This window comes from Squalius cephalus (genome assembly GCF_949319135.1).
Source record: "Squalius cephalus genome assembly, chromosome: 8".
Taxonomy (NCBI): domain Eukaryota; kingdom Metazoa; phylum Chordata; class Actinopteri; order Cypriniformes; family Leuciscidae; genus Squalius; species Squalius cephalus.
Window position 1 is genome coordinate 11,488,528 of NC_137129.1, and position 23,240 is coordinate 11,511,767.

At 36.2% G+C, this 23,240-nt stretch overlaps 2 protein-coding genes across 4 annotated transcripts; one reads left to right on the forward strand and one right to left on the reverse strand.

Moving 5' to 3' along the window:
• The first annotated feature begins 707 nt into the window (after nt 1-707).
• abcf1 (ATP-binding cassette, sub-family F (GCN20), member 1) lies at nt 708-20,349 on the forward strand. Of its 3 annotated transcripts, XM_079879249.1 has the most exons (28): nt 731-975; nt 1,531-1,577; nt 2,262-2,336; nt 2,451-2,583; nt 2,666-2,700; nt 4,241-4,372; nt 6,422-6,481; nt 6,743-6,844; nt 6,937-6,990; nt 7,039-7,053; nt 9,849-9,944; nt 10,049-10,147; nt 10,445-10,567; nt 10,651-10,751; nt 10,848-10,933; nt 12,458-12,597; nt 12,685-12,833; nt 12,919-13,002; nt 17,939-18,063; nt 18,157-18,269; nt 18,356-18,527; nt 18,644-18,718; nt 18,828-18,898; nt 19,004-19,036; nt 19,123-19,291; nt 19,373-19,437; nt 19,535-19,607; nt 19,825-20,349. In XM_079879249.1, the coding sequence occupies exons 1-28, from the start codon at nt 903-905 to the stop codon at nt 19,992-19,994; spliced, it is 2,670 nt and encodes an 889-aa protein (XP_079735375.1). In that variant the 5' UTR covers nt 731-902; the 3' UTR covers nt 19,995-20,349. The 3 variants fall into 3 exon arrangements, with proteins under 3 accessions (XP_079735376.1, XP_079735374.1, XP_079735375.1); XM_079879248.1 differs by having other exon boundaries at nt 718-975; nt 6,937-7,053; XM_079879250.1 differs by lacking the exon at nt 6,422-6,481 and having other exon boundaries at nt 708-975; nt 6,937-7,053.
• Nucleotides 20,350-20,673: 324 nt separating this feature from the next.
• Nucleotides 20,674-23,172, reverse strand: mrps18b (mitochondrial ribosomal protein S18B). The gene is made up of 7 exons (XM_079879262.1): nt 23,042-23,172; nt 22,749-22,899; nt 22,578-22,675; nt 22,423-22,491; nt 22,262-22,328; nt 22,109-22,168; nt 20,674-21,275 (listed from the first exon to the last, which is right to left on the reverse strand). The coding sequence occupies exons 1-7, from the start codon at nt 23,120-23,122 to the stop codon at nt 21,070-21,072; spliced, it is 732 nt and encodes a 243-aa protein (XP_079735388.1). The 5' UTR covers nt 23,123-23,172; the 3' UTR covers nt 20,674-21,069.
• Between the last annotated feature and the right edge of the window lie 68 nt (nt 23,173-23,240).

The window sequence follows — 23,240 nt, forward strand, 5'->3', positions numbered from 1 at the left end:
AGGGGCGGGACTTACCAGAGTGTCATGATAGATCCAAAACTGTATATTGAGATTTATGTAAATTCAGATTTGGATTTTTTAGTTTCTCAGTGGAATTCATTAAACAATCTTTTGTATTATATTATATTATATTATATTATATTATATTATATTATATTATATTATATTATATTAGTCACACTTTATTTTTAGGAGTCCTTTTTACAGTATTATTACACCAATACAGTAATATTAATTAACAGCTTACTAAAGGGTTAGGGTTTGGTTTACTACCATAGTAAGTACATGTAAAATGTGTAACAAGGATACTAAAATATTGTTATATTATATTATATTATATTATATTATATTACATTATATTATATTACACTTCGAACTGAGTAATATTAATTATTAACATGTACCTACTAAATGGTTAGGGTTTGGATTGGATTACGATTAGTTGCTTGTAATTATGCATAATGTTCTGTCCCTACCATAGTAAGTAATACATGTAACGTGTAACAAGGACACTAAAATAAATCATGATTTAATTAATAAATCATATTAAATGACTTTAATTTTCTGATTTTTCAACAAAATATTTAAGTGTTTTAAAGAAACAAGGTTTTCTAGAATAAAGACCTATTAACACACCAGCACAATTTCCACGGTTACAACTTTTTCTTTGAAATCGATCATTTTAGACAAGCCGGTGCAATACCTTTGGCGGCCTGTATGTGGATATGGCGCTGTCGCAAACCGAACTCCCGGCGTTTGCATGTCTGTGGCAGTGCGCAGATAGGCCGCATGTGATGTGAGCCACAGTGTGCTCGTGTTCATTGTCAGCTGTGATCCATACCTGAGACACGTTTACCACACTGCATTTTATTTCCTTGTAAGGGAAAAGGTTTAGCAGAAAAATGCCTAAGAAATCAAAAGAAGTTGCTGAGTGGGAGGGTGATGATGAACAACAACAACAGCAGCAACAAACAGGTAACGTTAAAGATTATGGATGTATGTTACACTACAGCCTAATAATAATAGCGACATGAATATGATGCAACTATATTGAAATAGTTTCTATGATGACAGCTATGCTTTTGAATACATTTTCCTTTTATTTTGTTTAATGTAGATAAAGGGGTTATGTTTTTGTATTTTGCTTAGCCCATTAACGTTAGCTTCGGTGCGGAGTTTGATGTTTCACTGTCATCACTGCCATATTCGCGTTTTGATCCATGTTTCTACTGTGCGCAAGGGTTAACTGCTGATATAGTAGTGGCTTTGTTTCAAAACCCAGTGATCTGCAGTCCTTAACAGCATTTTGGGAACGTTCAAATGTGCCTAACCTCATATGATGCCCAAAATGCTGACTATTTTTGAGACAGCCGTTTTAATCCTGTACACATGACATTCTTTCAGTGGCATTGTCATTCTTTTGTCGGTGTGCATATTGTGCATGTTTATTCCAGCCTGCTTTGTCAGGTGTGTTTGTGACTGTATTTATTTTGACAGAAGTGCTTACCATAATGATATTTCTTTGTTTAGACAAACATATCAAAAAAGGAAAGAAGGATAAGAAGGGGAAAAAGAGTGTAAGTCTCCATTCACTACTTTAATTCTAAATATTTTGTTTCTTCAAGTACATTAAAATATGTAATAAAAATCAAAACGTAGCTATTTATGCATTATATGTGACCCTGGACCACAAAACCAGTCACATGGGTCAGTTTTTGGAAATTGAGATTTATACATCATCCAAAAGCTGAATAAATAAGCTTTTCATTGATGTATGGTTTGTTAGGATAGAACAATATTTGGCCGAGATACAACTATTGGGAATCTGGGGGTGCAAAAAAATCGAAACATTGAGAAAATCACCTTTAAAGTTGTCCATTTATGTTCGCGATTGTGCTGCATTCACTCTCAAAAAAGAAATGTTTTATATATTTACGGTGGGAAATTTACAAAATATCTGCATGGAACATTATCTTTACTTAATATCCTAATGATTTTTGGCATTAAAGAAAAATTGATCATTTTGACCCATACAATGTATTTTTGGCTATTGCCACAAATATACCCGTGCTACTTGTGACTGGTTTTGTGATCCAGGATCACATATATAGGAATATTTTTGCCAGTTACTATATTTATTTAGTTATGTAATATTATCTGAGCAACTAGCAGCACCAAATGCAATGTAGCCTATTATATAATTATACCTCTGAATTGTTTATGCATATTTCGTTTTAATTTAATTTAATTTTATCTTACAGTTTTTTGAGGAGCTGGCATCAGATAATAAACCAGACAAAGAGCAGCCACCAGTGAAAGAGGCACAAGGGAAACAGGTGCATTATTTTAATTAATGCCAGTGTTAAAATAAATTCTAATAAGTACAAATATATTTAATGAAATTATACTCAGATAAGTTGTTTTTGTATTTCCTTGTCATTTACTTTTAGCCTCAGAAGAAAAAGAAAGACAGACGAAAAGGGAAAGGAGGAGACGACGACGACGACGATGATGATGATTCAGAGGTCATGCAGCGTCTCAAGAAACTGTCAGTCCAAGCCAGTGATGAAGATGAGGAAGAGGGTAATGTCATAAACTTAGTTTGCGCCAGTATGTCACGCATCACAAGACATGTTTAACATTGTGGCTTATTTCTATTTTGCAGTTGTTGCTCCAGTCAAAGGAGGAAAGCGAAACAAAGTAAGTTGCTTTGATATTTTTTGTGGTATTTCACTGGAATGCAGAAAAGAGTCATTTTCTCCTGCTGCACCATGTATAGAACAGTGCAATTTAAGCCATGTGATCCGCGACATCAGCGTCTCTATTCATCCACTAGTGCAGGGGTTATCAAACTGTGGGTTGGGCAATGTCACTTGGCTGCAGCTAAATTTGCGTTTCAGTGAATGACACAAACACACAAACAGTTTAGTCTAGGGCTGCCCGATATACCAACATTAAATAGAAATCATGATATTGGTCGCGATTTAATTATATGAGAAGTGTATAAAGAGTGTTTTTTCATTCTTTCGTGTGCATTTGGATACCTACCAACACACAAGGAAACTGTAAAAAGCATCTCACAATGTACACACACGGAACAAGCATGATGGCGATGAGTTTAACAACGCTCGCAGAACAAATTACAGTTCATATTCGGACCAGAGTGAGCATGTTTCAAGTTTTTATGGATATATTTCATACTCCTTAACATATGTAAATGAAGAGATTAAAGGGTTAGTTTACCCAAAAATGAAAATTCTGTCAGTAATTACTCACCCTCATGTTGTTCCAACCCCGTAAGACATTATTCGTTCATCTTCGGAACACAAATTAAGATATTTTTGATGAAATCTGACAGCTGGATCACTTCTCCATAGGCTTCTAAGGGACTGAAACTTGCTGGCCCAGAAAAGTTATTAAAGAGATAGTTAATATAGTCCAAGTGACTCCAGTGGCTCAATCTTAAGTATATAAAGCGACGAGAATACTTTTTGTGCGCAAAAACAAAACAAAAATAACGACTTTATTCCACTATTCATTTCCTTCTCTCTGGGCCTCGAGTTGGTTCACGTAGTGTTTTTGCGCAGCGCGTCAGTGTTGTACATCACAGGCATTACACACATGACCAGCGTCGGCCAATAGTGAGCCTACGTGGTGACGTGTAACACAGACGCGCTGCGCAAAAACACTACGTAAACCAACTCGAGTGGAATAAAGTCGTTATTTTTGTTTTGTTTTTGTCACTTGGACTATATTAACGATCTCTTTAATAAGTTTTCTGGGCCAGCAAGTTTCAGTCCCTTAGAAGCCTATGGAGAAGTGATCCAGCTGTCAGATTTCATCACAAATATCTTAATTTGTGTTCCGAAGATGAATGAATGTCTTACGGGGTTGGAACAACATGAGGGTGAGTAATTACTGACAGAATTTTCATTTTTGGCTGAACTAACCCTTTAAAACATAAAGATTAGTATTGACATTTTACAGTTGTACTATCAAATAAAATGTATTCTTTTTATTAAATACTTGATTTCTGTCATATGATTTAATTTTTTGATTAAGATTGCGCTTTAGTAATGTATTTCCTTAGCACAAATATTTTGGTGGGTCATGAGATAGATTAGATCATATTTTTCTAGGTGGGTCCTGGAATGGAAACATTTGGGAACCCCTGCACTAGTGGCAGGACTAATCTAGAGGGTGGAACACATCGCTCAGATTTTTTTTTTTCTACTATTAGGGTGGCAACATATTTGCTGCTCTGAGTCAGGGGAAAAGTGATGATGACGATGAAGAAGATGGTGGAGATGATGATGATGAAGATGATGATGATGATGATGACGAGAAACCCCAAAACAAGAAGAGCTCTAAGGTGAGTTATTTCAGAGTCAGTTATTGTAGATTGAGTCTGTGTGTCTATATATATATATATATATATATATATATATATATATATATATATATATATATATATATATATATATATGATATCAGTGTGAGTGTCACAAAATTTAGTTTCATATTCATGCAATAATAATTTTTTTAGATATCAGGATTGTTGTTGTTTACCATTTTAGTGTTTTACCCTCGTAGTTAATTTTAAAATGACAACATACAGCGAAAGTACAAATACACTTATATGAAACTGTTTAAAATAGTTTTATATGAGTATAAAATCACACTTTTCTACTTCTCAAAAGTATTTCATGCAACTACCAGTATAAATATTATTTAGAACTATTTTATTTTCATAATTTTTTATTTTAATTTTATTTTTTTTGTATAGAGAAATTGCATGGAAATCAATGTTTGTTAGTTTCATATTTACATATAGTCTTTTTAGTCATCAGTGGCTGTCTATACCATCACTATTCATAATATTATCTTTATAGCATCGTTACATTTGATGTACCTAACCATAATACATATGCATCACCCACCACATAACTCATCCTCTCTAATATTCTGTTGATTCATCTTTCAGTCCCACTCCAGCCATCCCTCATGTCCTTTCTCTCGCTTCATGACATTCTCAGTGGAATTCATTTCATTTTGCATTCATTCCTTTTAGAGATGCACCGATTGATCGGCTGGTGACCGGAATTGGCCGATTTTCACCTGATCGGCCATGACCGGCGACCGGCCGGTCAGTCTGACATATGCCGATTTTATGCCGGTCAAATGCACTCGGGCGCCGCATGATTAACCTTTTGAGCGGTACCGTCTCATATATGGTATTTTTATTTATGTGCTCCTGCCCTGAGTAATGTTACGGTGCCACATTTAGGATGTTCAGTGACGTCGCATAACTGCCAGATTCAAACTGTGCTCTCGCGCGTTGGTTGGCGCTGAGCCAGAGTCGGAAGCGTTCAGCGCTGTCATATATCACAACTAAGCAGTGTTTTCAACCTCATAATGTTTATTTTAGGTTTCAGATATTTAAATACACATAAGCACGAGTAAAACAATACATTTGGAGTTTGTAAAATACACACTGATGTCTGTGGAAGCAGCAATAACAATCTATTCAAATATAATTTGCCGACATGTGTTATTCATATCAGACAAACATAGTGAAAGTAACTTAACTATAAAGTTTACTCTATTCTTCTCAGTTCACCGGCCACTTTCTTGCATTTATTTCGGGAGAAACTGATGAATTCACGTGCTGTAAATCCGACTGACAGGACAACATTGCGGAGCCCATCTCATGTTATAGATCAAGATTATTTATAAAGGTTTTTAAACGACCAAACACACTCACTTACACGTATTTGAGAATCGGAATAACAGATAGGCTGATTGATGACATGGTAAGCAAGTTTGTGAATATTTTGAATAAAAAAGGAAAAGCGGAATAAAAGCGACACATCTGTCATACAGTATTATTGTGGCTGCGGTGTATCGCGTGACGCGTCGCTATGGAAACATTAAAGGGAACGTTCGCCTCGAATGAAAAAACTCACTCTGGGGGTGGGGGTGTCAGTTAGAATATTTTAAACTTACGCGTGAAAGGGTTAAAGAAAAGATCGAAAATAAATATTTGTGTGTGCTGTAAAGTGGTTCGAATTTTTTTTAATCGGAATCGGCTAAAATCGGTATCGGCAGGTCAAACTCAATGAAAAATCGGAAATCGGAATCGGCCTAGAAAATTGTAATCGGTGCATCTCTAATTCCTTTTCCAGACCGGTTCCAGTGCCCTCATTGTTTCAGTCATTCAAAATTACGTTTCTTAATGAAATCATGTGATGTTGGCACTCATCTGTCTTGGTTCAGGGTTTTTATCTTTTGTGCGAGGCTGATTTTGCACATCATTTTATTCACACTGTATGTGTTTGATACGGAAGGAAAGATTAGGCTGCATATTGAATATTTCTATATTTATAAGGACTGTTTCTGTGTATGTATGTATGTGATTCAGGAAGTTGAGAAGGTAACCAAGGGCAAGAAAAAAGATAAGGCTAAACCTAAGATAATGAAGGTGGGTACATGGGATTGTTTCTTAAGCTTCTTTATATTCTTATTCCTCGTTTTCCTTCTTCAAAATTCACATCGTCTACCTTTCTTCTAACTTGCAGTTTTTTTTTATTGCTACATGACAGCAGTGCTTCAGTCATCACAGAAACTAACCCCTTTCTGCACATTCCAATCTGCTTTACTAACAATATATTGCACAGTGCGCAGTGCTTTGATCACACTTTTCCTATAGGATCTTTGGTTTATTGAGTTCTCTCAAAAACAGGAGGCTTCAGAAGATGAACAAGATGAAGGGATGGAGAAAAAAGATGAGAATGAAAAGAAAGGAGGGAAAAAGGGCAAGAAAGCTGCTGCTAAACCATCTAAGGTGGGTGTCTCTTGTTTTGATGAATGTGTTGTTTTGACAAACCAGTGAAGGTGTAATTGTGTCGAACCTAAAGGACGTTCTAATGTTGACAGGAGGAAGATAAAGTTGAAGTGAAAGAACAAGAGAAGTCTCAGAAGAAAGACGAAGTTGAAGTGAAAGAACAAGAACAAGAGAAGTCTCAGAAGAAAGGCAAGAAGGAGCAGCCCAAGGTCAGAAAAACATATATATATATATATATATATATATACTACAATTTAAAAGTTTTAGGTCAGTAAAATGTTTATTTTTAAAGGCCTCTTTATTCAGTAGCCCCTTTCACACATACAGTCTTTACTGGTAAATTATTGGTAATTTACCATTAATAGATCATGTGTGATCAGTAAATCGGTTCTGGCAATTTACAAGTATGAGTTAATTACTGGTATGATGCTTATGTGAACAAAGAATAAAGATTACCTGTATGAGCACGAACGAGGTGCACTAACGTAAAAAGTCTGCTTTAAGCCAATAATAAAGTTCTTATGGAGATGACCTGATTATTTCGTGCTTTTTACAGTAATCTCCGCTTCTTTTTTTAATAGTTTTTCTATGTGAAAACTAAATATGCAACATCTTTGACTGTTGCGCCACGCCTCACAGCTTTTTGAGCATGTCGCGCTCGAGACCCAGCCTTCATTTCCATTCATCAGCGCTGTGGCTCTGCAGTTGGATACTTTTATGAGCGTCTCTTGTTTTAAGAGCAAAAACGAGTTCTGTTTGAGCATCCCCTTATGCTTTTCTCTCAGACGTCATAAAAATGTTGTCAAATTGAACGGATAGTGAAACTAAAGCACTTCTCCTCAAGCGGGTGAATGAAGACAACAGCGCAGCATTTAAAGATCATTTAAGATGTTTGACATCACAGAATTTAGCTGTATTTTGGTTCTGATGTGTGAATGGTCTCTTAACTGTAAAAAGCCAGAACTCCGTTGCTTGTGTGAACGGCATATTTGTGTATTTACTGGTAAAGTCATTCTGGTAATTTTATGGTAATTTACTGTGTAAAAGGGACTAATGTGTTGGCGTAATTTCCACTGAAACAGGAAGATAGGGCGGGACATATCGAGCAGCTCCTCCCCTTTTTTTAAATGGCCAATAGCATTTCGTTTATATCACAGCTCAGTCTGAATAACAAAAAGTTATAGTAACTGTTTTATTTAATTAGTTATTTTACCTTTTGAAAATGAAAATATTAAATAAATGAAATTAGTTAATTATTAATTATATTAATAATTATGATTAAAGCTACAATATGTAATTTTCTTTGCCGCTAGGGGTCGCTAACCTCTTACAATAACAAAGGCGTAGGTTGATGACGCATAAGTGGAATTATGGAACTTGCCGTCATGCCGATGGATCTAATAATATTTATGGATGAGTGAAAACATTCATGTTTTTTAACATGACTGTGGTATGAAGCAGGTCGCGATTGCTAATAAGAGACAGATATCAGCGCCACACGCGAGTCTCACGGATATAAAGGAATAAGGACATTTCATTCTACCGAACGCAAGTGCTGAATTACTACTCGCACATGTCAGTTTATTTGACGAATTAAACTTGTGAGGTAACGCAGCACTGTTTCACTTTGTCTAACGTTACACTATCATACTAAACAGCATTTGAGTGTGTTAAAAGTTAAAATGTTATTCTATGTGTTAGTTTGTTGCCTGTATGAGACTAGCAGTAAACTAGATCAACATTAGAATAACATACTGATCATATTCTAACATTTCATCATGTTGTTTAGCTATATAACATGAGCTACATACATGCAAGAGCGGTGTCTCTGTCAAGTCGAAGTTAGTCCCGGACGTGGAGATCTCGGCATTTGGAAAACGCCACGCTGACATTGATCCTCGTTTTAGTTCTTGTTCTTGCCATGGTCCATAATGTTTGAACGAAACAACAACAGCTCGAGCGTGCTGCTAGACGTAACGCAGTTGTCCACGTCTGTCGCCATGGTTACTATGGCAGTATGAGTGGAAACCAGGAATAACGTGGATATTATGTCATTGGCAGGGGACAATGACCTGGGATGAGCCATTATTTAAAATTGGAATTTCTCTGAAATTAAAAATCTTTGGGAACTTTTGGGTTATTGTACACAACTGCAGGAAATATATCACACCAAGTGATTTTTGGATATTTTATTATAAAAATCTTACATATTGTACCTTTAAATAACATGTAGCCTTCAAATATTGTGACATTAAGTAAATTCTGCATTAAAAAGATAAAGTTAGTAATAAAATGAAAACAAAGAAATACATTACAGGTAACAGAACAAGTGGCACGTCTATTGCACTTACACTAAGACTTTATGCACAGGGACCAGTTGCATAAACTTAGCCACTAGTACTATGTTAAGACTAGTTCGTAAGACAGTTTAAACAAACAAGCAGTTAGATAATAGGTAATCAGTCTTATCCAATTCAAACTAGACCAATCTACCTTTTTATGTTACTTACTTCAAAAAGTTTGGACCAGGCTTGAAGAAAAAATGAGATAACTCTGTTGCTACATGAAAACTTCTGAAACGCCTGTGTATTGTACAGATAGTGCATCTAAACCACTTTATCTGTGATGAAATATGCAAACACTGCACATGCTTCACTGAGGGCAGCAGAAATTGTCTGACATCACGTCTCTGTTTTCAACTCCTCCAATGACTGCAAGCGGCAAATCTTGCAGATCGGTTTAATCCAGCATTTATAATGTTACAAAATACTTCTATTTCAAATAAATTATGTTCGTTTGTACTTACTTTCTATTCATTGAAGAGTCCTAAAAATGTATCACGGTTTCCACAAAGTATTAAAGGAGAACTCCGGTCAATTTTAACATTGAGCTCATTTTTTTTGTAAATTTGGAGTGCTGTCAGTACAGAGAACAACGACAAAAATCGGTGTTGAAAAAATCGGTATTCAAAATATAAAATCGGAGTGTTTTGGTGTGTTTTCAGAAAGGGAAGCCTGCTCAGCCTGCTCGCCCTCCTCCTCCTCCTAGTGATGATGATGAAGAGGAGGAAGAAAAGAGTGATGACAATGACACAATGATGGTACAAAAATATTCTCTTATTTTGTATTCCTAATATTCGAAATATCCAAGTGTTCATTAATCCACTTTCATTTCTATCATCTTATCCTATTTCCTGTCCCACAGAGTGCAGAGGATGGGCTCGCGGCTGAGCAAGCCAAAGAGAAACCGGACGACCCTTTTGCTAACTTGAGTAAAAAAGAGAAGAAGAAGAAAAAGAAAATGGTAGCGTATGCTAATTTTGAATACTCTAATTAATGTCTATATTATAGAAGGACAGATTTCGCTCAATCGTTGTGATGTTTGAATATTAAATTTCTTTTATTTTAATATTTTCAGTCTTCATTTACATGTAATACTTTAGTAGTTTTAGTACTGAAACTTATGTCAGTTTTTTTTTTATGCTTGTCATCTAACATTAATTTTATTTCAGCTTTTCTTTCAATGAACAAAAATGATTTTTAATAGTTTTAGCTAACAATAGTAACACTGATTGTAGACTCTTCCTCCTGTGATGTACAGATGGAGTATCAGCGTCAGGTTGATAGTCTGCGTGTTCAGGACGCTATAGAGGGAGACTTCTCCGTCTCTCAGGCTGAGCTGTCCTCTCGACAGGCCATGCTGGAAAACGCCTCGGACATCAAGGTTGGACGACTGGGAAACTTTCCTCTGAGCTGTTTGATAACACTTAGCACTGTGTACTAAATGATTGCCATTTTATGTTTTAGTTAGAAAGATTCAGCATTTCAGCCCACGGTAAGGAGCTGTTTGTTAACGCAGACCTTCTGATTGTGGCTGGGAGAAGATACGGTCTGGTTGGACCAAATGGGTGGGTTGATGGTTTTAATTTGACACATTACTACTACATTGCACTTAAGATTTAGGTTGCTTGTAAAACTGGTTTCTTTACTCCTGTTTGAATCAGGAAAGGGAAGACCACTCTACTGAAGCACATCGCTAACAGAGCTCTCAGCATTCCTCCCAATATTGATGTCCTGCTTTGTGAGCAAGGTACAGTACAGCAGTGTTATGCTAAATCAGATATATTTACAATATATGTGTACAATAAAAATGTTAGGAAAAAATAACATTATGGTGTCCAGAAATAAATTTCAATAGTACATTGGGTTTAATTGGTCATTTAATTAGATCTGCTAATATATATTGTTAGTGCCGAGAATTTTCACATGAATGAATGCCTAAATCCGTGAGACTTGCATACGTACTTCAATGGTCTTGTGGTAAAACTTTTGCCAAGCGTGTCAGAGGTTCTGGGTTCTAATCCACACTCATAGGGCCTATAGTTTTTTTCTTTTTTTCTCATCAAAACCGAATAAGTTCATCAGTGGTTGTATATCAAGCAGGGACACGTTTGTGTGCATTTTGTTTTGTGATTTCACTGGAACGAACAGAGAGTCTCCGCAACGATGTAAGCGATAGATTGAAGCGCGCCTCTGAGTGAAGACTGTGCGCGAGCCACAAAAGAACACTGTGTCCGCACCACTGATAGCAGCAACGAGCTCATCAGCTTGATTTAAAAAACATCACGGCGCTAGAACGCCTATTATTTAACACACAAACAAAATTAATGCTCTGCTGCTAGTTAACTGGAGATGTTTTATTTATTTGTATTAGATACACCCGAGATGTTTCAAAAAGTGGTGGGGATAATATCGACCCTGGCAAAAAGTGGTGGGGACATGTCCCACCCGTCCCACCCGCAAACTGCGCCTATGATTTTACTTAATATTAAAGTAATTTTCTTTCGTTTTTGTCAGTTTTGTATATTGTAATAATTTTTATTAATTTTAATTTCATATTGCGGTATTTTAGTACATCAAGTTAAACTAAATGAAAATGTTCATTTTAATTTTACTTAATATTTTTGTAATTTTCTTGTTTTATATATCGTTTTAGTTTTTATTCATTTTAATTTCACATTTAGTGATTTTTAGTACATCAAGTTAAACTAAATGAAAATGTTGCTTTTGGCAACGAGCATTTCAGTTAACATTTCTTTCATCTCAAGTAACACAACTGTTTTTTTATGGGTTTAATTAGGGTCAAACCAATACCTGAACGAGTCAGATACCGATACTTCATTTTTGGTACTTGCCAATACCGAGTACCAATACCTGTATTTTCATTGATTTTACCTTTTTTTTTTTTTTTCATGCTTAATTATGCCTGATAAAATGTATTGTATGACACATCCGACCGAACTACAAACTTACGATATCCGCGAGAAAGGGATGTGTGCTGGGTACGCACGCGCATCTATGCCGCTGCACGCTCAATTCATTTATTGTGCTTCACTAATCAGCTCTCGCACAGCAGCTATACAGGCGTATTCTGTTAATTAGATACATTTACTGGATACACATCTTTAATCTATGATATCTCCATATCTTTGTCTGCCTATTCCCAATTTTGTGTATCCCCACTTTCCTATTTGAGCTGTCTATTATTGGTATGATATGATATATGATACCGATTGTGAAATCCCTTACTATTTTTTTCTTTGTTGTTCCTCAGAGGTGGTAGCGGACGACACTCCTGCAGTTCAGGCGGTGCTGAAGGCAGACACACGCAGACTGAAGCTCCTGGAGGATGAACGGCAGCTACAGAGTCGACTGGAGAAAGGAGACGACAGCGTGGCCGAGAGGCTCGATAAGGTCAGATGAGAGCAGCCTGCTGAGATCCTGTAAATATGCTGATCCATGGAGTAGTGAAGGATACCTGTGTGTGTGTGTCGCTCACAGGTGTATGAGGAGTTGAGGGTGATCGGAGCAGCGGCAGCAGAGGCTAAAGCTCGTAGGATCTTGGCTGGTCTGTCTTTTACTCCAGAGATGCAGAACAGACCCACCAGGAAGTTCTCTGGTGGATGGAGGATGAGAGTGTCCCTGGCTAGGTGTGAATATATTCATTTTATAAATGTTAATTAAAGTCTACACTCATTGTCATGAGAAATTATATATTATTGTTTTTCTGTGCAGAGCGCTGTTCATGGAGCCCACTCTGCTGATGCTGGACGAGCCCACTAACCACCTGGACCTTAACGCTGTCATCTGGCTTAACAAGTAATTATTCTGCTTTAAGTATCAAAACAAATCCATCTAGTTGATGTATTTATATTTCATGCAAATTATAAATGGCCTACTTTTTCATAAATGTTCCCAGTTGATGGTGTCTTTTGATCATATTAAGGGTAGTTCACACTGATTAGTTCACTGGAGGTCATCAGTCACTTTCTATCACTTTTGATCTTATTATCATATTTTCCAGAAAATAAGTCGCAATGTCACGATGGGTCTAAATTGCATTGTTAGCAGGGGGGAAAAACAGATTAGTGTCCAAGTCACATTTTATTATTACATTCAGAAATCATGCAAAAATACAGGTAAATTAAACAAAATGTTTACAAACATAAACACTATAAATATGAACATATTTTAGTTCCCCCTCGTTAAAAAATGTAACGTTATTCAGAAACAGAACAGGTATTAAAAAGTATAAAACAAACATAAATTATATTGACATTCATAATGAACTACATGTATTATAAACGCAAGCCTTAAAATCATTTATTTGTGCTGACAACAAATAGGATGTACTAGCTCTGAAGATAAATTTAATTACATTTTTTTACAAATAAACAGTTGCCTCTAAAAATAACCAATATAATAAAAATATAACAAAAATATTGCATCCTATCATGAACAACATTATTTTATTGTTAATATATTTGCTGTTTAACACAATTAAAGGGTTTGTTCACAAAAAAAATGGAAAATTCTGTCATTTACTGAATGAAAGTCTTGACAGTTGAGTAAAAAATGGCAATTTTCATTTTTGGGTGAACTAAAATTTGAATGCAGTTAACACAGCATTTGTTATTTCAAATTCAACCTTTAAAAACCATCACCCAACATACTATATATAAGGTTCTGTAATTATTGATCAATTATTGATAAACTAATTTTAATTAGACTGGCTATTATTACTTATTTTATCCATAGACATTAAAAAAAAAATGAACAGAAGCATCAGTATTGATATATGTGATACTGTCTGTCATTCATAGTACTGCTATTAAACCGATATTTAAAATGTTGTTGCCACATTAATTAGTAAATCATGATTAATCACGATTTATTACAGAAACATCTGCAATAGAGCCCGACCGATATGGATTTTTGGGCGCCGATGCCGATACCGATAAAAAAAAAGCCAGATACCGATATATCGGCCGATATTATTTATGTGTATATTATAATACAGTAGCAATATTATTTATGTGTATTATAGTACAGTAAGTTTGGACACACTTTCCAATTGGTGTGTGCAAACTTTTGATGGGTACTGTATATAGAATACACAGTATAAACAGAATAAATATATAAACTAGGGCTGTCAATCGATTAAAAATTTTAATCGATTAATCGCATGATTGTCATGAGTTAACTCTTTTAGTTAATTTTTTATTTGTTCTAAATGTACCTTAAATTAATACTTTTCAAGTTTGTAATACTCTAATCAACGTGGGCATGGATAAATATGGATGCTTTATGTAAAATGTTTATTATTGAAACCATAGTCAACATGGAGCATGAAGACGAGACATGTTTCAAAGGTCATAGATGTTTTTCAAAGAACTTGTTCATGTCTCTCTCTGTGCCCATTTTGATGAAGCTAAATTCTCAATAAAACTGTTTTCATTGGTATATTTTACTGTTTCTGTTGTCAAACAACGGAATGAATATGAAATGGTGACTGAAACGCGACCCATTAAGACATAACCAGCTCTCCCTTCCAAGATGTTAATCTGCACAAAAATCCTGATAATCGAGCCGTCATCTGATGAAATCAAATACACATAAGATAAACACAATATCTGTTTTGCGATTTCGGCTATACTTGCATGTAAAATTAGAGAAGCAACATCATATCTGTGTGAATTAAACTGAATTAAAGCGCTGCTCCTCTCTCCAGCGCGAGACGCAGAGAGAGAGAGAGGAGCGCGCGCGTGCTGGAAGAGCAGTACCGGCGGCACCGGTAGATTCTCAGAAACTAAATAAGGTTTGGGCGCTTTGTTGAAGGGAAAAAATTCGCTAAATGGGTCTGCAATGTCGCTAAGTTGGCAACACTGTGTATCTCCATTTCTCCAACTAGGTTTTGGGCCACGGGTCAAACAGAAAATACTCGTTAGTCGAGCGTTAAAAAAAATAGTGCCGTTAATATGATTTTGCGTTAACGCGTTATTAACGCGCTAACTTTGACAGCCCTAATATAAACGTTTTGCAATGATAACTCAAATGTGGTGATTAAACACTTGTGTGACAAAGTAATGGAGGCAGGGTGAATGATAGAATGAGAATTTGAGCTGTAACGTTAACCAAACTAGTTTGCATTGCATTTTATATTATATTATGTTTTAAATACTCTTCTATTTTTAATCTTAATTTCTCTAATATCTACCAGTGGAGGAAGAACTCAGATCTTTTTAGTAAAGTAAAATTAATAATATCATAATGAAAACGTTTATAATTACATATGTACTACAGTAGTTTTATACTATTTTAAATAAGTAGTAAGCAAAATGTACAAAACGTGAAACTAGGCTATGGCTGGACCCGAATATTCGAATATTCATTCGGTGGGTTGGTATTTGATTTGAAAATTTGACATTCGAATATTTGTTGTTGTTGTTTTTTTCACATCTGGGATCCCCCGCGAAACGGTTCTCATTCGCGCTTGAATAAGGCCGGCGACACACTGACTGCGTGGCATGGCCGTTTTTATTTCGGCTCCCATGTTAACAGGCTGCCTGCTTGAGACACGCGTCTCTCAGGCGCGGCTCGAGCCACGCGGAAAACACATGCATGCTAGAAACAGAACCGACGCGCAAGTGTTCCAGCAACGGGAGTCTTCTCTGGTAAGAGCGCAGAACAGCGGAGTTTGTATGGAGGAAGTGCATGTCTGAGCTTGTGTTTTGGATTAAGCTGTGTTGCTTTGACATTGTGGAAAATAGAATAATAGAAACAAAATGTATTAGCCTTTTTACCCGTTATTATCAATCTAAATTAATCTCGTTTTTTATTTTAACTTAATTTCGTTTTTCTTTATTTAAATTCCGTTTTTCTTTATTTAAATTTCGTTTTTTCTTTATTTAAATTTCGTTTTTCTTTATTTAAATTTCGTTTTTCTTTATTTAAATTTCGTTTAATTTCTTTATTTAAATTTCGTTTTTCTTTATTTAAATTTCGTTTAATTTCTTTATTTAAATTTCGTTTTTCTTTATTTAAATTTCGTTTAATTTCTTTATTTAAATTTCGTTTTTATTTATTTATATTTCGTTTTTATTTATTTAAATCTACCCTTTACTGTGTCAGTAATTTTGTTAGTCAGAAAAATATTAGACTAGGCCTACCTTAAAAGTATTGCTTAATTTAACAGACCTGTGTGTGTGCGTTTTACTAACAGTGTCCTTCTTGGACGCGTTCTCTGCCTGCGTGAGGTGCGCCGCTTCCCGCTCGCGCTGTTCTGTAGTTTACTAAAAGTGTATTAATTCTGAACGTGTCGCGTCTCCATCTGGCTACTTTTAATGCAAAATGGCCCTATATAAAGTGTTATAATTACATCAATTATTGGAATATTGCTTGATGTTGTAACGTAGCAGAATGAGCTTGTCTACACCGGATGCAGCTGTTATTTTTTTGCCACTTTTGCCAGTTCTTTGTAACAGCTTTTAGGTGCTTTATTGGCAGCGCCATCCTTACATAAATCACTGCACCCTGCATTTTTTTAAATATTAATTTATCAGCCGTTATAAATGCCGATACCGATAGTTAGGAAAATGCCTAATATCGGCCGATAATATCGGCCCGCCGATATATCGGTCGGGCTCTAATCTGCAATGTATAGCCGCTTTCCGACCGGAGGAACCTTTTCACAGTTCCTAGAACTATTGCGGGAAGTTCCCGGATGTCGGCGTGTTCGCACTGCAGGAACTAGGAACGATTTTAGTTCTAGGAACTCCATTTGTAGGAACTAATTTAGGTCCTACTTCAGAGTAGGGTCTAAACCAGCACTATAGGAACTACTTGTGACGTTAGTGTACGCTGATGACCGAACGCACGCAAAACACCAGCACCCGCCATTTTTAAAACAGCTATATGTAAACACACAGATTATAGCCTATATATTTACTCCAGAAACTAGATACAAACATGGAAAACAGTGATAGATGGGCCTCTAAACCTTTATGCTGAAGAGAAAATCCAATGCAACTTTGAGGGGACCAAGCCAAACATGATTATGTATTTCTGCTCAGCTAGCAACACTGGACATCAACCACACGGCATAGGCTAATAACTTTTTTTTCATATACTGTCTACTTTCTATAACAGTTCTATCTAATAACATGTTAAACAGTACTGTTAGACAGATCGCTAACTAATGAACACAGAGAATGAGAGCATTGTTTGCTCTGGCATTCTCAGCGCCGTCAAAATAAAGGTCCTTCGCTCCGTCAAAATAAAAGTCGCCGTGCTTGCGTCACTCCCTTACCCCTCCTACCAGTTCCTATGGCCACTTGGCCAGTGCGAACGCAAAAAGCAAAAGTTTGGGGGAGAGTAGTTCATAGAACTGTTTAGAAGTGGACAGTTCCTATAACTAAGTTCCTGTAACTACTTGGTCCGAAAGCGGCTTATGACAACCCTATTTTATATACTTATTATTATATCCTTTCATGTAGGCAGTAATAAACCTACACTCCAAATTTCCTACACTTGACTACAGTCTTTTCACCTAGTGATAGTAGCTGTTCATTTTCATAATGTTAAACTTTTCTTAACATTGTTGTATCGCTGGACACACAATGCATCACAAATGGTTGCTGTCACTCATGTTGCCACTGCTCAGCAACTCTCTTGTGACAATGATTTTTGGTCACTTTGTCATAATAATTGCTATGTGGTGCCTAAGAATCACCTCAAATCTCATTTTCTCTTTTAGTTACTTGCAGAGCTGGAAGAAAACGCTTCTAATTGTGTCCCACGACCAGAGTTTCTTAGATGACGTCTGTACAGATATCATGCACCTGGACAACCAGAAACTCTACTACTATAGGGGCAACTATCGTGAGTTTCATTTTTGATTGCCGACACTTATTAAAACTGCTCAAAGAAGTTTAGTTATTTAACTGTATCTTTTGTTTGCTTGATGTGTCTTAGTAACGTTTAAGAAGATGTACGTACAGAAACAAAAAGAACTCCTGAAGCAGTACGAGAAACAAGAGAAAAAGCTCAAAGACCTGAAGGCTGGAGGAAAGTCCACAAAACAAGCTGTGAGTCCTTGACATTTTCCTTGATTTTTTTTATTTTTCTTTTTCTTCTGAAGTACTGCTACTCATTCTCCGTTCTTCATTTTCAGGAGAAACAGACGAAAGACATTTTGACGAGGAAACAGCAGAAGGGTAAGAAGAAAGGCCAGGAGGAGGAGAGCCGTGAGATGCCAGAGCTCCTCAAGAGGCCGAAAGAATACACAGTCAAATTCACTTTCCCCAACCCTCCTCCACTCTCACCACCAATTCTAGGCCTTTACAGTGAGTTCATTTCTATTTTTCCTGTCTCTTATAACTTTGACTCTGTAGAATCATGTTTTTATTAAACCTGTTGGGAATTTGTGACAAGTTTGTTGTTTCCTCTCATTCACTCACAGGTGTTGACTTTGGTTATGAAGGCCAGAAGCCTCTGTTCAAGAATGTGGACTTTGGAATTGACATGGAGTCCAGAAGTAAGTCGCATATGTCTACAGACATTATGACTGGCAGGTTAATGATGGTGGAAAATATGCTCACAAGAGATTGTTTGAAAATGAGCCTGAGATCATTTTTCTGTTTCAGTATGTATTGTTGGGCCAAATGGAGTTGGTAAGAGTACACTCCTCCTGCTTTTGACCGGAAAATTAAATCCTGTAAGTACCAGTTATATTTACGAAATATTTCGTATTTGTAAAACCCCCCCCCCCAAGTTTGTTGATTTCTTAAATGGCACTAATTAAGTTATTTTTTTATTTTAGACTAAAGGAGAGATGAGGAAGAATCATCGATTGGTAGGCCAAATGATTAAAATCATTCTTATTAATTTCCTTTTCTTGACTTTTGGGTAATTGGTTAATTCTTCTGTCTGTGCCTGTAGAAAGTGGGGTTCTTCAACCAGCAGTATGCTGATCAGTTGAACATGGAGGAGTCTCCCACAGAATATCTCCAGAGGAATTTCAATCTCCAGTACCAGGACGCCAGGAAGTGCCTGGGTCGCTTTGGGTTAGAGAGCCATGCACACACCATCCAGATCTCCAAACTGTCTGGTAAGCACTATAGAAATGCATTCATGTATGATTTTCAAAGTCATTTGTCCTTAGTAGACAATATTTTTTTTTTTTTTTAAGGTGGTCAGAAAGCAAGAGTGGTATTTGCTGAACTTTCTTGTCGGCAACCTGACGTCCTCATCTTGGTAAGGAGTTATGTTGTTTTAAATGTCTTATTCAAGATTTTTCTACTAAAATGAGTTGTTTAACATTCTTTCTCAACCTCTCCATGCAAATGTACAGGATGAGCCCACAAATAACTTGGACATTGAGTCGATTGATGCATTGTCAGAAGCCGTCAATGAATACAAAGGGGGTATGTGTTCCTTCTGTATTGGTTTCCATAATAGCACAACGCTGAGTCTAATATTATTGATCTCATATGCCTTTTTTGTGGATAATAATCTTGTGTGCATGTATTCATTGATATTAACATACCTTGTACCTGCAAGATTTTACTTATATTACAGTGATTTTTAAGGTAGAAACCAGGGGGTAAAATTTTAACATCTAATGATTTTTTTATTTTTTAGCTGTGATAATTGTGAGCCATGATGCCAGGCTGATCACAGAGACCCAGTGCCATATGTGGGTAGTGGAGGACCAATCAATCAACCAAATTGATGGAGACTTTGAAGACTACAAGAGAGAAGTTCTGGAGGCCCTTGGAGAAACCCTGGTCAACAAGCCTAAAAATGAATAACGGCTGGTATTAATAACAAGATTGTCAGACTACATTACTGAAGGGCTTTTTTGTTGCATCTAAGTTGCAAATTCTAATAGAACCAAAAAGTTTCTTGTTAAATTGACTGATCATTCAAACTCAGCACCTGCATGCAAACTCTGTTGGGTGATGTATACAAACCCTGGAGTCACAGTGTTGGTGTAGGATGTTTTCCCCCCTTGCCATATATAAGACTGAATCCAAATCAGTATTTTTCATACAATTTATACACACAGCGCTTGTTCTTTAGTCATGTCTGACATTCTTGTATTAATCTTGCATTCAGGCCATATCATTACCAGCTGTTTATCTCTGATGCAATGCTATAAAACATATGTCCCATCACATGTGAACAGAGGGGACTAGAAGTGTGCAGTTTGATGTGTCTGACTGCTGATGCATATATTTAGTGTTAAACTGCCTTTGTAGAATGAGCACTTTGGTTTCGATCATTAAATCATCATGGTCTCATACTAAACCAGCCCCAAAGAGTTTACCATATATACACATATATGTGAGTTCAAGCAATGATGCTACCTGTAGTTCATCTGTCTTGAATGATGATATTAACAAATGACTATTGATTAACTTGATTTGAATATATAGTGTACATCCAAATTTCATGGAAAAGCAAATAAATAATTTTTTTGCAACAAAGTCAAGTTTGTTGTAGAGCTTTTATTTAAACAAGTTAAATGTATTTTATGCTCAGTTGGACAGAATGTAACAACAAATTGGAAATGTACATTTTCTTGTTGCTCATTTTAAGTACTGTTATGGAAATATTTAAATTCAATTACTCTTTCTGTAGACCTTCGGTCAAGGTAGCACCCTATTTAGTTTTTGATAAGAATGAAAACAAGTCTGTGAGGGTGCCAATTGTTTAGCAGACAAAAAAAATTCCATATAACAGTTTTGAAAATGATGTTTGATCTTGGACCTTTATTCATTGCATGCCATTGTAAAGACTAAGTCTATACCTCACAACCTCGTTTTCACCCATGTAAAGTTCAGTATGCCGTCTACCCTGGCTAAGGTCTTATTACAACAAGATTCAAACATTCGGTTTCAGGTATTCTTTGTAGATTCGCTTCACTCTTGCCAGTTCTCGCTCATCTGCTTTTATACTACCATACCATGAGTACCACATTTCTCCAGAGCTGAGAGAAAATGGAGCAGGGGTTGGTGCAACAGCACCATGGGTGTTGGAGTAGTCCTCTTTAGAGTAGTCCACATGAGGTAACTGGACAGGAAGTAAACCTTAAAGGGAAAAAAAAATCTAATCACATAAAGCTCTTATGCATCAGCTCCTTCTAGCTTCTTTTATTAATGGATTATCTGTGTGCAAATTGGTACTTAAAGGGATAGTTCATCCAAAAATAAAAATTCTGTCAATAATTACTCACCCTCATGTCGTTCCAAACCCATAAGACTTTCGTTCATCTTCAGAACACAAATGAATATCTTTCTATCCCTCCATTGGCAGCTACGCAACTAGCACTGTGACACTTCAAAAGTTCATAAAGAGATTGTAAAACTAATTAATATGAATTGAGAGGTTAAGTCAAAATTTTCTGAAGAGACTCAATTGCTTTATATGATGAACAGATTGAATTTAGGCTTTTATTCACATAAACATTCATCAATAGATATGGTAAAAGAAAGCTCAAGCATGTTCGCTTGATGTGCGAGAACCAATGAGGTTCATTCTCGTGAGTTATGCAGCACGTTTGAGCTTCCACGTCAAGCAAGTACGGTTGAGCTTCTGTTTATGTTCACTGCTCAATGTTTATATGAGAATAAAAGCCCAAATTCAATCTGTTCATCATAAAGCAACCAAGTCTCTTCAGAAAATGTAGACTTTAAACCGCTCAATTCATATGGATTAGTTTTACGATCTCTTTATTAAAGCGTCAAAGTGCTAGATGCGTAGACTGTCAATGGAGGGACCGAAAGATTACATTAAAAAGATCTTCATTTGTGTTCTGGAGATGAATGAAAGACTCACAGATTTGGAACGACAAGAGGGGGGGAGTAATTAATGACAGCATCTTTATTTTTAGGTGAACTATGCCTTTAAAACGTAAATTTACCATGATCTCTAGCAGTATCAACGGCCTCGTTAAGTAGTTTCTGTTGTTTCATGCACACACCTGAGGAAACAATTAAAGATGAAGAGAAAAGTGATGATCAGATAAGGACCATATTAGAAATATGACAATTGAACCTTTTGAGAAATTTGTTACCGGTTCGAGTGGGATCATACACCATTCCAGTTTGAGGACTAACGAACTGCTGCAACAGGTTCACATTCTGCAGGGGGAAAAATACTGCATATTAAAGCAAATAACTTTAAAAAGTGTAGTATTAACACAGTTCAAATGAAATAAAGAATCGAAAAACAAACCTTGTAATGGACAATGACATTTGGATCACGACAGATGGGACAAGCGTTCGCACATATCTTATCTCCTCTCTATATGGTAATTCAAAATCACCTTCATTAATTCAAAGTTTATGGACTGAGAAAAGAATATGAAACCGAGACAAGTGTGTACTTACAATACATGTCTTTCTTGTCTTTTGAGGTGGGACGCCCCCCTTATGGTTCCTCCTGTAGTTGGACCACACAGGCTTTGATCCATAGCGTTCAATGTATTCTAAATAGAGAGCTATTATAGCCACCGTTTGACCACAATTACTGTTTTTCAATTATCTAATGATCATATTTACCTTCACTTTCTAAGTATTCCCATGGTCTGTCTGCATATCTAGACACTAGTGTCTCAGCTGAATCGGTGCTATCAGCAGATGATGATGTTGTACAAAAATTCACACGCAGCACTGGAGCAGCACTTGAAGTTATTTTCCAATCACGAATGATCTGCAATACAAAACGCGTAAATTGTCCTTCATGTCTGTATCGTAATTTTGAGCTGTTCGCATGCCTTCACTGAACTGTAACCACAACAGGCTTAATATTCTTACATAAACAACATTTATTAAAATAATTTTATTCAACCAACCTGTCTTTGAAGATTTCGTTGTAAAATAACAGGAAATGAGCGGCAGATAACTATTCCAATGCGTTGCAAGGAGGCTGCCATTTTGTCTTTGTAGCAAACAAGGAAGTTGTTGAGAGGTCAAAGTGTACTGTGACGGAAGTGCACAACTTTGTTGTTCTCACTTTTTCTCGTTTTAAAGAGATAAATAAATTCATAAATT

Coding starts and splice junctions, on each gene's coding strand:
- mrps18b (XM_079879262.1), bottom strand. CDS start 23,122: ATGGCAGCCTCCTTGCAACGCATTGGAATAGTTATCTGCCGCTCATTT. Junction 22,900..23,041: donor AACGAAATCTTCAAAGACAG/GTTGGTTGAATA, acceptor TTTGTATTGCAG/ATCATTCGTGATTGGAAAAT. Junction 22,676..22,748: donor GGAATACTTAGAAAGTGAAG/GTAAATATGATC, acceptor CTCTCTATTTAG/AATACATTGAACGCTATGGA.
- abcf1 (XM_079879248.1), top strand. CDS start 903: ATGCCTAAGAAATCAAAAGAAGTTGCTGAGTGGGAGGGTGATGATGAA. Junction 6,482..6,742: donor CTAAACCTAAGATAATGAAG/GTGGGTACATGG, acceptor TCTCAAAAACAG/GAGGCTTCAGAAGATGAACA. Junction 18,528..18,643: donor ACCAATTCTAGGCCTTTACA/GTGAGTTCATTT, acceptor ATTCACTCACAG/GTGTTGACTTTGGTTATGAA.